Source organism: Apteryx rowi, unplaced genomic scaffold (genome assembly GCF_003343035.1).
Source record: "Apteryx rowi isolate R43461 unplaced genomic scaffold, aptRow1 scaffold_222, whole genome shotgun sequence".
NCBI classification, from domain to species: domain Eukaryota; kingdom Metazoa; phylum Chordata; class Aves; order Apterygiformes; family Apterygidae; genus Apteryx; species Apteryx rowi.
The window spans coordinates 766,526-781,575 of NW_020448553.1; the positions used below are offsets into that span (position 1 = coordinate 766,526).

At 36.0% G+C, this 15,050-nt stretch overlaps 1 protein-coding gene across 1 annotated transcript in view; it reads left to right on the forward strand.

Annotated features, from left to right (window-relative positions):
- DNAJC1 (DnaJ heat shock protein family (Hsp40) member C1) overlaps positions 1-15,050 on the forward strand; it is a 77,285-nt gene that overhangs the window by 16,114 nt on the left and 46,121 nt on the right. The window contains exon 8 of the mRNA XM_026064948.1: positions 8,030-8,120. Within this exon, the coding sequence (XP_025920733.1) occupies positions 8,030-8,120 (91 nt within the window). The remainder of the gene's footprint in view (positions 1-8,029; positions 8,121-15,050) is intronic.

The window sequence follows — 15,050 nt, forward strand, 5'->3', positions numbered from 1 at the left end:
CTTTCAAATTTTCTATTCCAAAAATGGCCACTATGTCTGCCAGACTGCCCACAAAAGATGAATATAACAAAAGTGATGCATTGAGCTTTGTAGACACCTAGCCAATATATGTTGCTGTGTATTTTAAGTACAGGAACTGCCCGTTACATAACCCATACCTTTTTAAAATTAATGATGGTGAAAAATAAGCTCTCCAATAATCCATGGAAAATTGGAGACCAGCAAGCTGGGATGTGGTGGCAGGGGAAGCAGGGTGCAGAGGAATTAAAAGCAAGAAGACTTGTAGAGGGACTTGGAAGCAAAAAGATGGTGTTCTAGAGTAAATTGCCCCATACATGTCACACAACTGCTTAATTCCAGATTATGTAAGTGAAAACGCAGAAATAAGTTATTTTCAAAATAAACACTATCAGATAACCAAACAGAATTACTTTAGTTTACTAAAAATATTTAAACAAAAACATGTTACCTGTTCTGAAGAGCGTAATCACAGCAGTGGCCTCATGTTGGAGATGTTTCCTGAAAAAAACTGTGCAAAACATATCTTGTATGTTTTAGCTAGCTGGACTGAGAGAGGTTTCTGGGCTCTTCTTGAGTTGTATTTAAGATTTTAACAAGTTCTGTTTTAATTGCAATACTGAAATATAGCAGAAAAATAGTTGTACTCATGTCATTACTCCCTGATATAGAGATCCTGTTTTGAATATAAGTGGTCTTCTCTTCAATAATGCACTAACATAGGCTGGAGACTTCAGTATATTTCAGGCTTTAGTGTAAGTAGAATCACTAGGGCAGCTTAGCTGAAAGATGAGGGAAGCCCTTAAAACCTAAAGACATTGAATAGTTCTGTGTTATACGTGCTAGGTACACACAGATAATTTATTAACAAGATGTTACACTGGTTGACATAGGGATAGCTGCTATAGATTGTAGATGTTTATTGAGTTAATCTAAATGATTTTTTCAGTCATTTAAGAGCCCACAAATTATTTTCAAAGTTGACTGTCATTCATCCATAATTAATACAATTGTTTCTTTAAAAAGGTTCTTAAAAAAAAAAGTAATCCATATTTAAATGAACTACAGTTGGGACAGAAAAGGGAAGAGTTTTAGCAATACTTACAATTAAATGTTGCCTCTGCTGCTGTGTTTCAAAGCTGAAATAACTGAAATAACTGAACTGTTTTTTCAAATTAAGGAAACAAAACCACCCGCTTGTGAACACAAAAGTTCTTCCTCAAAGGAAACCTTATTTTAAAATTAAAAAAAAAAAAGAGGAAGAGAGCAATTTAAACTTTTTGCAACTTCTGGTACTGATTTCTTTTGCTAACACCCCTTCCCTCCCCCCAGATTACTTAATGTGCATATGTGACTTACCACAGCTCTGCCTGATGATTCAGGTTGCAGGGCTTCTACCCATGTCTGACTCATTTATCCAATTGAGTGTCTTTCTTGCACTTCCCCTCCTCCTTCAAAATGTCAGATTTCAGAAGGAGGCACTTAAAATAATTAAGGTGGGCCTCTACTGAAGAAAAATGCTTTGTTTGCATGCCCTTGTGATGGCCTATGCCATTTTATTGTATTCTGCGTTTTATGTCAAGAAATTGGAAGAAAAATTGGTGAGAGAAGGATAAGAGAAACTCAGAAATGAATGTTTATTTTTAACTGTTGGCAATTGTATTTTGAGGGAGACTAGATAGATTTTTATATCTGTGCATTTAGCTTAGTTAAATTTGAGGGAGAAAATGACATCTTAAAGCTTGTTTGAAGAAGTGAAGGGAAAGAATATTTAAAGTGTACCATAAATCAAGTATTTTTGATGTAAAAGAAACATTAAGTGGAGTGTAAATTACATTGAATACTACCAAATTTAATTCTTGTAAGGTAAGCATAAGAAAAAGAACAAAGAATGCAAATTGTTTCTAGGCTTATTTAGTTTACTCTCTCATGATAATGACCTGGAAGAAGGCTGTGTCTTTTTTATTAAACAAAGAAACAAAACTCAACAAAAATGCTTATTGGAACTGAAGATTATTTTCATAAAGAAATAAAACAGCTAAATATAGTGTACAAGAACTTTGCTTCAAATGGTGAATGTAATACAGAATAGACACTTGTGTTAATTATACTTTTTTTTGGTGGCAGAAGAGTCGTGTATAAAATGCATTTTATTCCCAGAAGAGCTGACCAGAGTTTTGTTTGGATGCAAAGACATGCAACTTAAGAAAAGTGTTATCTCTTCTAAACATTGTTAATTATTCTTCACAATATATTTCCTGTTTTCCTTCAGAAAGCTGAATTTAAAGAGTGTCCATGAGTATTCCTGACAACTACTTTTCTTCCAGTTTTATATATCAACTTCATTGATGCCAGCAAGCACTAGAAAATGGTTTTTTGATAGTTATATTATGATCCTGCAGTTGGCCTGGCTGTAACGAAGCAGAAAGCATTTTTGTCCATTTTATACAGGAATGGACTCTTGTTAAGAAAATGAATTTTTTTTATTGTCTATAGAATAAAAAGGTAAGCTTATTGCATACCCCATCAGTGAGCTGTTGCAAAAACTTGTAGTGGTTCTGCAGTAGTGAGGAGGCAGTGGAAGGTCAGCAGGGAACTGTGCTGGGTGGTACCTGGTGAGGTTATCAACACTGCTTTCAATTATGATGGAATTTTTGTTTTTAAAGACATTTGGCTACTATGAAGTGACTGAAAATAAAAAGACCAGTAATTTATTTTTATGTAGACCACCAGATGGTAATTACTGTAGTTGATTTAGTAGCTTGGATTAGATTCAAACTAGTGACCCAGAGGTGTTTAATTTCTTGGCAGTTTTTCCTTGGGTTTTCTTTTAATCCATGATTCATTTCAACACCTGTTTAGAGATGGTTCAGTTCTGGCCTTAAATGGATTGGCAATGTGTCATTAAACTCAAGAGGCTTTGCCAGCAARGCATCTCCTTTGGCAAAGTTAGCTTTTAAATGTTTCCCGATCTAATCAAATCTTCTTTATGTAGGTTAATTTTGTCTCCATATATGACTTGTATAAAATCATAGTGTGACACTAAAATATAATTAATTACACTCAATAATGCATGCTTAAAAAAAGATTTTTGAAGGGCTTTAGTCAACTCGAAGGTTATCTATCTGCTTAATTCCCAGCTTTATAGGGTTTTGAGGTGTTCCAACGTACTGCGGCGCACCGGCATTGGCAGAAGTGGCAGGGAGCGAGCAGTYGCGGCTGTGTGGCATGAGGGATTGCCCCCGCGCTCTGTTTCTTGTTATTCCGCAGCCACTGGAGGGACCAAGTAGGGATGAGGCTCTTGACCCTGAGGTCAATGAGAAGCTCAGAGGCAGCTTGGAGGAGAGTAGATGATATAACAAGGTCTCTGGGTGTATATAAGTGAGCAGAAATAATTTGCATCTAACTGGGTGCTGTCTGATGCTCTGGAGAGAAAATGTGCTTTGTTGTGTAACTGAAGTTTTGGGTGAATGTAAGGCACTAAAGACATTTGCCTTTAACTGCCTCTTGTTCTCTGGCAGCCAGTTTTGTTCTGCTCCTTCAAGTCACTTTCTGTTTTTGCACGTACTCACAACGCACGTGCTAGAGGGCTGTAGCTCACAAGGACGAGGTGATACCGGCTCTCAGTTAATTATGTGTACTGTTCTGTTGTGGTATGGGGCTGCTCTGGGTAGGAGGGGTCCCAGGGAGCCCTGGCGGCATTGGCCTCAGTTCCCCCTTCGGGCTTCCTTTGTTTCACTGCTGCGCGTTTGAAACGGGCAGCGGAGAGCGTGTTAGCACAGCCTGCTGCTGCTGCCGGGCCACTGAGGCTTGGGAGCGCTTGAGCTGCCCACAAGCGATGCCCGGCCAAAGAGCCTGGCAACACCTGCTGCTGTTCCAAGGTCAAAGTATGATTTCCTGATTAAAAAGAAGGAAGTAATGCAACTCCTATTTACTGGCTTGCCTTTGAGTAACAATAAAAATAATGAAGAGAAATTTAAATGATAATGCTTAACTTTAAGTGTGTTTGCTATGGCATAATGGCTCTTATTTTTTATTGCATAGAAATAGCAAATTGAAGGTTGAATGTTGCAGTAATTTTATTATGACTCGTTGTTCTTCAGTAGTCCTATACAAACATGTTTTTTTCCATGACTGTTTCTCTCATACAGATTGTACAACAGGAACACTGGACTTGGAGATAAAAACTAGTTCAGGAACTTCATACAAATATTCATCTTTAAATGTATACATTGACTTAATAAGATTAATGCAAAGAAAATGGTTTTAGTATAATGATTTTAAATATGCTTGCAAGAATGTTTCCAGTTTCCTGTAAATTCTTAGGGGGGGAGGGGGATGTTTTATTTGTATGAGCGTCTCACCCCACAGAAGTAAAATGTGAATCTGTTCTATCACCAAGTCTGTAGTGAAGATTCACATATGGTCAATATGGCAAGTTGTTTTCAATGTTTACTTTACTTCTCCTAATCTGTAGTCTTTCTGAGGGTAGACCAGAAAGTCAGGAAGATTGACTGGAGGGGAAAAAAATGCAAAACAAACAAACCACTCAGCACAACCGCCTTGCCCCCCAAGCATCAAGGAGAGGCTGCAGTGAATGAGTATTATTCAGAACTGAAGATTTTAATTCCAGGATTAGTACAGTTTGAATAGAAACTGCATGTGTTGATTAAAAAAAAAAAAAAAACAAACTTAAATCCACTATCAAGAATTTTTGTATTTCTAGATAACTCAATAGTAAGTGCAACTTTGTCTTGGAAATCTCTAAAGATATTGACAGTAGACAATACTGGTATAGAGAAGAATTGAATTACAAGAACTTTACAATATTCTTCATTTTTGTTTGCGATTAAAATATTAAAAATATGTTAATAAAATATTTATCTGTCAATTTTATTTTTCTTCCACACCACTTTTTGAAAATTTTAATCGGATGTAATCAGTGAAACTTTTTATGCATGGCAGTTGAACTATAATTTAGAAATGCTAATTACAGAATTCTGAGTTTCTAGTAGGCTCCTTTTTCATTCTCTTCCTTCTGTGGAAAATGGGTATTTGAAATGCCAGTATAATAAACTAGCATGTATAAGCCCACTTTCCTTATTTTTTACCTAAGTGCATACTACTGCTTTGACAGTGAAGAACACTGTGTTGGTGTTCTTTTCTGGTAATGTCTAAACTCTGGCAAACAAGAACAAAATATTTCTGTTCTGATGAGGTAAGCTGGAGCCTGTTGTTAGAATACTTCCAAACTTCGTATTTGTGTTTTGAAATGCTTTTATGACAAAAATTGAATATGCTTGAAAACTAATATTCTGTTTTAGACAGATACAGTTGCACACTAAGGAGGAAAAATTTGAAAGGAGCTTATTTATGTCAAGGCAGAAACTTTTTTTGAGTGAACTTCCTTTTTTAATTGTTTTCCAGTGTTTCTTTCATTGTAACTTAGAAGGTCTAATACCTATATAGTTTGTAGCTAAAATCTTTACTCACGTATGTCTCTTAAATTCTCTTTACAACCTGTAGAGCTAATTCTTATGCTTTTGTGGGAGGGGTTTGATTTTTCAAATCTTCAGAATCCATTTAGATTCCTTTTTTTTGTTTTTTACTTTTATATTATATGTAAACTTTTTCATATGTGCTATCAAAATGTGTAGTCTCCCAATTTTTTTGAGATTGTGGTGTCAGCCAGCATAAATTGTGATTAATAAATTATAAGACTAACGTCATATTTGTTACCTGGGTATTACTTTATTCACAGTGATAATCCATAGTATATCTGTAAAGCAACAATAGTACTAAATTTTATTTATGTGCTTCTGACTAGTTTTCTTTGTTGTTCAGCTATTGTGTCTCATTTTCAACTGAGCCACATTTCCAATTGTTTCAAGATTGACACGCTGGAGAGATTGACAGTTACCCCCTAGTGCCTGCTGTCTGGAGATCCCACAAGCAATAATGGATTTTACACCAGAATTTAGCATCAAATATTGGCTTTCAGTGTCAAATGGGTTAAATTTAAATGCCAGTTAATTGTATTCATTTTGAAATCATAGCCTTAAACAAAAGCATTCTTTGGATATCAATATGTCTAAGTGCTGTGTATGCAACACAGTCTGAATGTCTCAAACTTATGGCAGAAGTTGGCCATTACATTTTTGGCTATTTCTGTTCCTTAAAGATGCAAAAAAGTCCAAAATCTGGAAGATAAAAGGAATGTGTTAGTGTATGGTAGGGATTTCATATTTCAGGTAAACTGAAAAGGGAACCAATGCTAATCCTTGTTTTGTAGTTGTATGTTATAAAATAGGAACTGAATATATTTCCTTAAACCCTGCTTACATGCTGTGAATGATAGTCATCCTGAATGGTGCATGTACGCAGGTGTTTAACCCGATTTCTACTAAAACCAAAAAATACCTTCCCCCACCTCAGAAACAAAACTGTGAGCACATGAGGCAGTCTCTTGTCTATGTTCTTGCAGCAAAAAGTTATGTAAACTCTCCAAAATATCTCTGTGAGCAGAGCAATATCCTCCATAAACCTAGCAGAGAAGTGTATCTTCTTGTTTCCCATGTCCAGATGAAAAAAGAAACAGAAAGGCAAGGTTCTTTGGGAGGAGATTAAACCTTATTACCTGCTGTGAGAATTAGAGCTGCTCTTCAGGAGCACTGACTTGCATCAGTGAGATCTTTCCAAAACATTATGAAGGTCTACTCAGAGCTAGACCGTAATTCTGGCCTCAGCATTGTCCTAGCTCCCTCAGGTGTCTTTAGAGGGGTAGGTGCCAGCATGATGCAAAGGACAATTGCTGTGTTGTAGTAGCTTTGCAGTAAGCAATTTTTATATGACTTCTACCATTAGATGCAGTAATAATGACTGCTTAACTTGGTTTTTATTTTCAAAATTTATTAAAATGTCTTATTTCATTTTAAATGAGACCAGCTTTTGTTTAAATTTATAGCATTAGGTTATAGCTGAAATTCTAAAAGTATTTAGCAAGGTTTTAACATATTTTACAGATAAGAATGGAAATCACCCTTTATAGATTTAGCTTCCTCTCTATATAAAAAGTGGGATCATTACGTTATAACAAGAATAAAATTCTTTGGCTATAAAAAAGTAAAATTAAGTTTATCTAATAGTATAATTAATTTTGATAGAAGAAATGTTTTGCTTGTTTGGAAAATATAGATAAGAATTTGTCTATTTCATTCTTTCTATTGTAGATTTGTTGGTTTTGGTTGAACATAAATCTCTTAAACAGATAAGTGAGAGTAAGAAAACTCTTCATGCCTCTCATGCTTCAGCAATCAGTGGTTCAAACTGGAAAACTTTCAACCCAAATTCATAATTACTAACTCATCAAATTTTGGAAATGTGTATATTATTGTGAGGTTTGTGACAGGACTTCTAGTTTTATGAACAAGTTTCTTAAATAGATTTCAGATTAGAATCTAACCTGATCATTGGGGAAAAAACTTAATACTAATTTTTAACAATTTGATAGTAATTTAAAACCTGTTAAAAAAGGAATAAATTGGTTTTTTGGAACATGAACAGTTATTACCATAATGAGTTCACAGTAAGAAAACTGCTGCCTAGCAATTGCTTTTGTGTGTGCCTGCACACATTATTCTAATTAAAAACTTTTCTTTCTTCCCTGAACTTCCAGATTGCTGATGTGAGCAAAGCGTGCACATGGCCTCTAAAAAGCTATATACAGTGGTCAGAAATGATTTTCTAACCATTTTGCTTTTCAGGCTGTCAGTGAACATCGTAATTATAATAGCAACACTTTTACATATGAACCTTTACTACATAAATTCTACTTTCTAAGCAAGTATTTCTATATTGAAAATTTCTGTATATCAAGGAAACAAATGTATCTTGATTTTTTTTGTTTGTTTGTTTTGTTTTTTGGTGAGGTTAAATGAGAACTTAAAAACAGAGCCATTGCAATTGCTTGTTTGTATAAGGATGCTAATGTCATTGCAACATTTTCTTAAAGGATGCCAGACAATTATATATAGAATATAAAGAAACAAAAATGAAGGCGAAAGAAGATGCCCTGGCTAAAGCTGAACTTGAAACACTTCAGAGTGAGTTTTTACCACTGTCTTAATAAACAAGATATATAATATAATATATCTACTCCGCAAGATGAATGTGAACAAATGATTTATAATCTGCTGTATTCATATACTGTTCTTAAATTAACATGAGCTTTTCATTATATGACTAATTTTGCAGTAGATTGCTTGCTTGTTTTTATAGATGCATAAAAATTGTGGTAGTAAGATGTTTTATATGTTACACAGTATCAACAAAAGCATATTTTGCTAGAAGTGTTGCTTAACAGGAGGGTGGAAATCTCAAAAGTATAGATCTTGAAGTACAGATTTTCAAAAGTGACCTCTGGGTTTTGAGGTTTCCTGTATATTTCCTTTTTGTCTGTAAATAATTTTTAAAAATAATGTATTTCATAATTCTTTTGTACAAATTGTCTTCTGTGATACAAATAGAAATTGAAAATAATTTGAAATTTTTCAAAAGCATGGATGCAGATTTTGGAAATGGATTTGTGCTATTGTTCAAATACACGTCTTAAAGTCTCTTTCTGAAGATGAGAAGGCAGCTAGCATTTTCCATAATAAAATATTCAGAAGAATTGTAGGTGACTTTTTTCTTTTTTTTCCTTCAGTTACTTTCTTTTTGGCAATGAATAAATCTACCTGGTTTTGGAGACAATTTTAAAAGATGTGTATGCGTCTGTGTGCACACACCTGTGTTTTATTTACTACACTTAAGTGCCTGCTTTTAAGTTCCTTTATTCTGGCCAGTGCATTGAGTGCCCTATAATAATTTACCAGCTTTGAGTATGCATAAGCCTTTAGGCACTTAAAATACAGCTGCACTATTTATTTCTACAAAATTCCTTGATTTTTGTAAAATCAGCAAAGAGATTTGGCTTGAGCAATAATTCCTAAACTACCTGTAGCTAAACCTATTTTAAGGATGTGGGTAACATTCAGCACCTTAGTGAGCATGGTGGACCCAGGCCAAATCTAGCAGGACAGTTCATTTAAAGCTTGTTAGGGAGGCCTGGCATTACATTTGAGATACCTACCACAAAGTGGGCCCTTGAAAAGGGTCTTGAATCCGGTTATTTAAAATTGGTTAGATTGTCAGATGGTAATGTATTGCCATTGTTCAAGAGCGATACAGTCTTGATTTAAATCTTCAAACTACTGTGTATATTTTGTTTTAAAAGGACTGGTTTTTGAAAACAAAATTGCTAGTGAAACAGGGCATGAAAATTGTAGCCTATGTATTCCTGCATTTCACTAAATTACTGTGTGAACTTTTCAATATTTCTCCTCTGGCTAGGTCTGTCAGGTGTCACATGAGGCTTATATAAAGCTTTTTTTTTTTCTTTCCTTAAAAACAAAAGAACAACAAAAAAAAACACACAAAAAAACCCCTCTTCTGTGTGCCCTTGCCATAGCAGTGCCCACCCTGGGAGGTGCAGGTTTTGTGCACTGAAGCACGGCCCCCGCAGCACCCACACCCTGTCCTTGTCGTGCTGCGGCAGCATGCCCTGTCTCAACCCCGGTCCAGTCCGTATGAGTTTCACGCCTTTGGATCCTGCCCTCGCTGGGTCGGCTTGCTCTTGGCTGGCAGGAGGCAAGTGGAAGGATCATTAGTTACTGGCTGTAATTAGTGGAGTTTATGTTGAAATTTGGCAATAAATTAATTTGGTCAGCCACAGCAGTGCTATTGCTGGACAACTATATCTGCTGTCAATTGTGTTTTTTAAAAGAAATGAGACTTTCAAGAGAAGAACAGAGATGCATCTGATGAAGAGATACATACTGTAATTACAAAATATTATACAATTTTTTCTGAGACCTGCATGCAAAGCATTGGTTAAATTTATTATATTGTTTTTCATTGTATACTTGAGAATTGGCAAAGAAAGGTCATAAGTCACCAAACGCACATTTCATTTGCTCCCATTCTTCTTAGAGACCATCTGTGGAATACAAGTTCATAATAACAGTTCCATCTATCTAACTGAGTAAATGCATCTCAGGCAGATTAGCAGTCGCTGCTTTACAGTACTTGTTTTTTCATGACCTAATTGCTCGTTTACCCCCCTATCTGCTTGCCTGCTGAAACTGTGCGGTGTTCTGTAGACGGCTTGAACTAGAACCAGAGGAGGGTAGTGGAGTAGGAAAGTATAATTTGCAGAGTAGGAGAGTGAGCACAGTATTGCAGTGTCATTAAACTTCTGTATATGGTAAGGAGTGTGGAAAAAGTAATTTTTTTAATAAATCAAAATTATGCATAATATTTACTTAGTTGGCACTTTTGCAAAGTTCATGTTACCACTTCACAATCCATTCTAAATGCACATTACTATCTTAATAAAATATAGCAATTTTACAATTATACAAACCTTTTGCTTTTAGGACATACATTTTTGTATGGAATTACAGATGACTGTGTGTTTTATATACAAGAATAGAAATGGGTTGCCTTACATTTTTTGATGACTTTTTTGCATTTAGATACCAGAACACAAAATTTCTTTAAAAATGAAAGTGCTTTAATTCATGCAACTTGCTGTCAAGTTCTTCCTTTCTGGTAATATCATATGCATATATAATCCCTGCACCAGGGAATGATTCTGTGACAACAGGTAGCCCTGTTCTTCATAGTCATGATATATAAAATAAATTACATGTTAACTTGACTGGTCATTAAACTGAGCAGACTTAGGCATACATAGGACAGATTGCTCAGCCAGTTTTTGAACTTAAATTGCAAAGAGTTTGAGTAGCTATTGAGACAGATTCTACCAGCTGTAGTGGCTGGCTCCTCTTTTGTAGTATGAAGTCCTTCTTTGAACCAAATTCATTTGGGGGGAAACCACATGTATTTTTCTTTCTTTACGCTTAACATTGATAGCTCTCTTCCTTTCTGTTCTCATTCTGTTTGTTTATCCTGACCCTCAATATGAAAGCCAAAATTTATTTTTAAAATAGGACTTTTTAAAGAAATATCTTCTGTTAGGTATTGCAGGTGAATTCTTGCCCTTGTGTAAAAGGCATCTGGAACCACCCATGGCAAGAAACTGCTTTGCTTCTGCTGTTTCAAGTTATAAACCATGTTGAATAGTATTTTTTTTTGTTTCATTCCTCACCCCCATAATTCAAGTTTTAATAGAAATATGAAGTTGCTAGCCCTGTGGCTGTGTTCTCTCTGTATTGGAGTTTTATAGTGGTGTACTTTATGCTCATCTGAGTGCCTGCCGTGAAAAATCAGGAGCAGTCCTGGAATCTTTAACAGATTTCTTGAAGTTCGATTAAGCTTGGTGGTTGTCCGTTTTCAGGAATTTAAACAACTTGGAATATAGCACGGTGCTTGAATAGCTGCCTCTATTGTTCCATAAAACTTGGGTAGAAGGTGTCACTGGATCATTTAGTCTGCCTAATGTTTTTAGGCAGGGTCTGCCAGACCCTTACAGGCATGAATGGGTGAAAAATACAACTTCGGAAGACTTGCAGTTGACTGAAGTCAAACTTTTACCAGTGATGCACTTAGCTCTTAGCATTGCAAGACACAATATTGATCAGAAAACCGTGAGAAGGCTTCCATTCTTCATGGTTTGTTCAGATAATTAACTTGGAGGTATATCTTAATTTTAATGTGGGTTTCTCTAGCTTTGGCTTTCAGTTATTCCTTCTTATTAGTGTCTTTCTGTGCTTAAAAATAAGTTTCTGCGGGTTTTCTTTATATAAAGCATTTTTTAGTCCTTAATTCCTGTGACTTTTCTGTATTTTTTGTTTTCCAGTGTAGTTGCAGATATTGGGCCCTGGCTTTGTATGTAGTGTTCTAATGTTTGCCATCTTCTGATTATAAAATTACCTTGCTGCTATTGTCGCTTCTCCATTACATAATCACAGACTTCCTCAGCTCATTTCAGATTGCTTGTCTGACGTAACTGTAAACTCTTAAAACAAAGATTCCTTGCACACAGTTCCTCCTAAGTGCAGATACAGCCTAAGGTCCTTATCCTTAGCTGTGTCATTTATTTTGTTGGCAATCCAAAATGCTTTCAATTTGACTGGTGCCAGACTACCAGCCAGGCAATGTTGCTACTTCTTGCTGTACTTTCCTCTTCACTGTAAACCGTTTTCGTTGAACTTGTGTAATTCGGCAATATACTGAAGGTGACTTTACATTTGCTTCCAAGAAATTGACAAATATCATGGATAATTATGTTTAATATCAATCCCTGCCAAAATGCAGTGTGCTTGTGCCTGCTCAGTAATGATTTACTGACAGGCAGGTTCAGAGAAAATTAATTGATACAATGACTGCTTTTTTGGTTAGTGTGAGTGCAAATGTTCTGATCACTTAGTTGTTACCTCTGAAGCCTAATGACTGCAAACACAGTATTGTGCATTTCACTGCTTGCTTTGACAGGCCTGTGGAAGACATTTTTGAACCTGGAAGCTCATGTGCTCTTTCCAAATGTGTTGACTAGCCCAAGATACCTGTCCCTGCAAACCGTGCTTCAGATTTTACAGGAAATACTCAACTCTCATTTAGTGTTATGAGACTCATTTGAAAGAGGCATGTGTATTTCATTTTATGTTTGTTGAGGGGCAGATTAATTCCCAAATATTGAATGTTTGTTTCTAACCCTTAATGGTATGGGGATGAGGTATTTTGGAGGGGGACAGGAAGTTAGGGGAGGGGCAAGGAAAGATGAAAGACATCAAACCCCACAGCTGGAGGGAAAGGTTTTGTAGTTGAGGCTATATTCATTACTGAGTATGTTTTTAGTCAGTTGTCTCAAAAATAAACTAACTTCTAGGTCTTGATACAGCAGATGTTTGTGTCTGGCTTTAACTCTTAATGCATGCACGTAATCACATTGATTTTATTAGGCATACAGAAATGTATAAATTTTAAACATATGAGTTTGCCTCATATTTGCTTTGATGTTGAATTAGTTTGCTCTACTTTTTCAATACACTGTCAAAACCTTAGTACAATTTTTTTCCTAGACTTCTGAGTCTGTTGTATTATATCTGAACACTTTGCTGTACATGCAAGTGAATTTTAAGCAGTTTTTAATGCTGTAAATGCTTTGGTTGTCTCTTATAATTATGTAGGTAAGCGAACAATGTAGAAAGAAAAGAAAGTCTCAGTGCAATCTCTTGCTGACTTGCAAAAAGAGATGGTTGCCACTTCCCTGTGTTTGTGGTCATATTTCTCATTTATCAAAGCATGAGCTACAAGTCAGTCCATGCCTCTCTTCTCTTTCTGTGACTTTCAAGGCATCGTTGTCCATTTTGGTAATATTTTCTGTGAATTCTGTGACCCTTTTGTTCACACTTAAAGTTAAGGCTTGGGAGCCTTGCCRAGAGAGGGAACTCCAGCTTCTCGTGTCCTACTTTTTGTGCAGAAGTTCAGCACTTGAGGTTTTTTTTCTTACTTATATGAAACAGTCTTCTTTCTGTGAAACCATCAAGTGCTCTCTGAATTCTTTAGTATTATATCAACTAGCAGGTAAAACCAGTATGTAGTTTCCTGAAAACTTAAAAATATGGAAGCCTGATATTTATTGGTGAAAAGCACTACATTATTTTGTGGTCTTTTATTACATGGACAGCTGCTGGATCTTAAAGCAAACAACTATTAGCCAGGTATTAATTCTGCTATCTATATGGCAMAATTAATATATTAATAAGGTGAAAGTCCAACCATCTGCTTCTGTGCAGGTAATTCATCATACTCTGTAGGCTGAATCATTGTGCATAAGTTAGTCAAACACAGCCAGTACTGGACTAGTTTTGGAGGCCTTTAGAAGCATAAAGTATTACATAGGTAAGAGAGTTAATTAATTGTTTTGTGGCAAAGTCTAGGGGTTGTAATGATGGGTGTGTTATATGCTGGTCAAACATAGGGAACAAGTTATGTTTCTCTTTTTAAGCTTTGAGGTGTTAAATACCCTTCACCCTGAGGTGAAGAACTGTATAGTTCTTGATGTGGAAAATCACAGAGAACAAGTATTCTTGCAGTATGAATTCAGCAAATGACAAAACAAGATGTCTCCTGCTACAGAAGGATTAAAACTATGTAAAAATTCTTAACTGATGGAAAATATAGATCATTTTGCACTGGAGGAAGGAGAGAAGGGTAGTGTAAACCCCTAGTGGATATCAAACTATTTCCGTAGTGCTTAGGATTGTGGATTATCCATTTACTTTTTGCTGTTGCGTGATTCTTTTTATTCTATCTAATAAACTAGAGGAGTTAGTACAATGTAATTTGGCAATTAGATGTAGTGTTCACAGAAAATAGTGAGATTAAGCTGTTCATTTACCCTGTTGAATTTGAAGTTTGGATCTGGTTTCACCAAGACTGTCTCTACTGCATTTAGTTGTATGAGCACCAGTGACTCTAGTTGTAGTTAAGGTCAGTTGGATATTGGTGCCCAGGTAGGAGAGAGTCGTCTAATTAGGCCTCTGGCAGACAGTGGGTGTGCACTCACAAAACTAGGAGAATTTTTCTACACTTTGATTAGGTTTATACACAACAGTATGAGAACCAATATTTGAGATTGGAGGAAAATACCATTTAAAAAGTGTGTTCTGTTATAGTGGTTCACCACATAGTCCAATCCCAGCAACATTAGAAGATGACACTAAATATTAAGGAACACTGGTGTTTCAAAACTCTGAATCACAGCTGCAGTTGTCGCTGCTGTCAGCACCATCAAACACATCCTTGCCTGAGGTGGTGGTGGTGGCAGCAGCATCTCCCTGTCTGTGTGTCAGGCGTTAGCAGATGTAGGGTGAGTTATGCAGCTGTCTAGGCACCATTTGCTATTTGAAAAACCTGTTCCTCATTCTCTTCTGCAGAAGGCAGCAGGTCAAGTTGGAAGTGGTTTTTTGGGCTGCCAGTTGAAGTGCTGACAGCGAAAAGAGAACATGGCGAGAGATTTTGTTCCT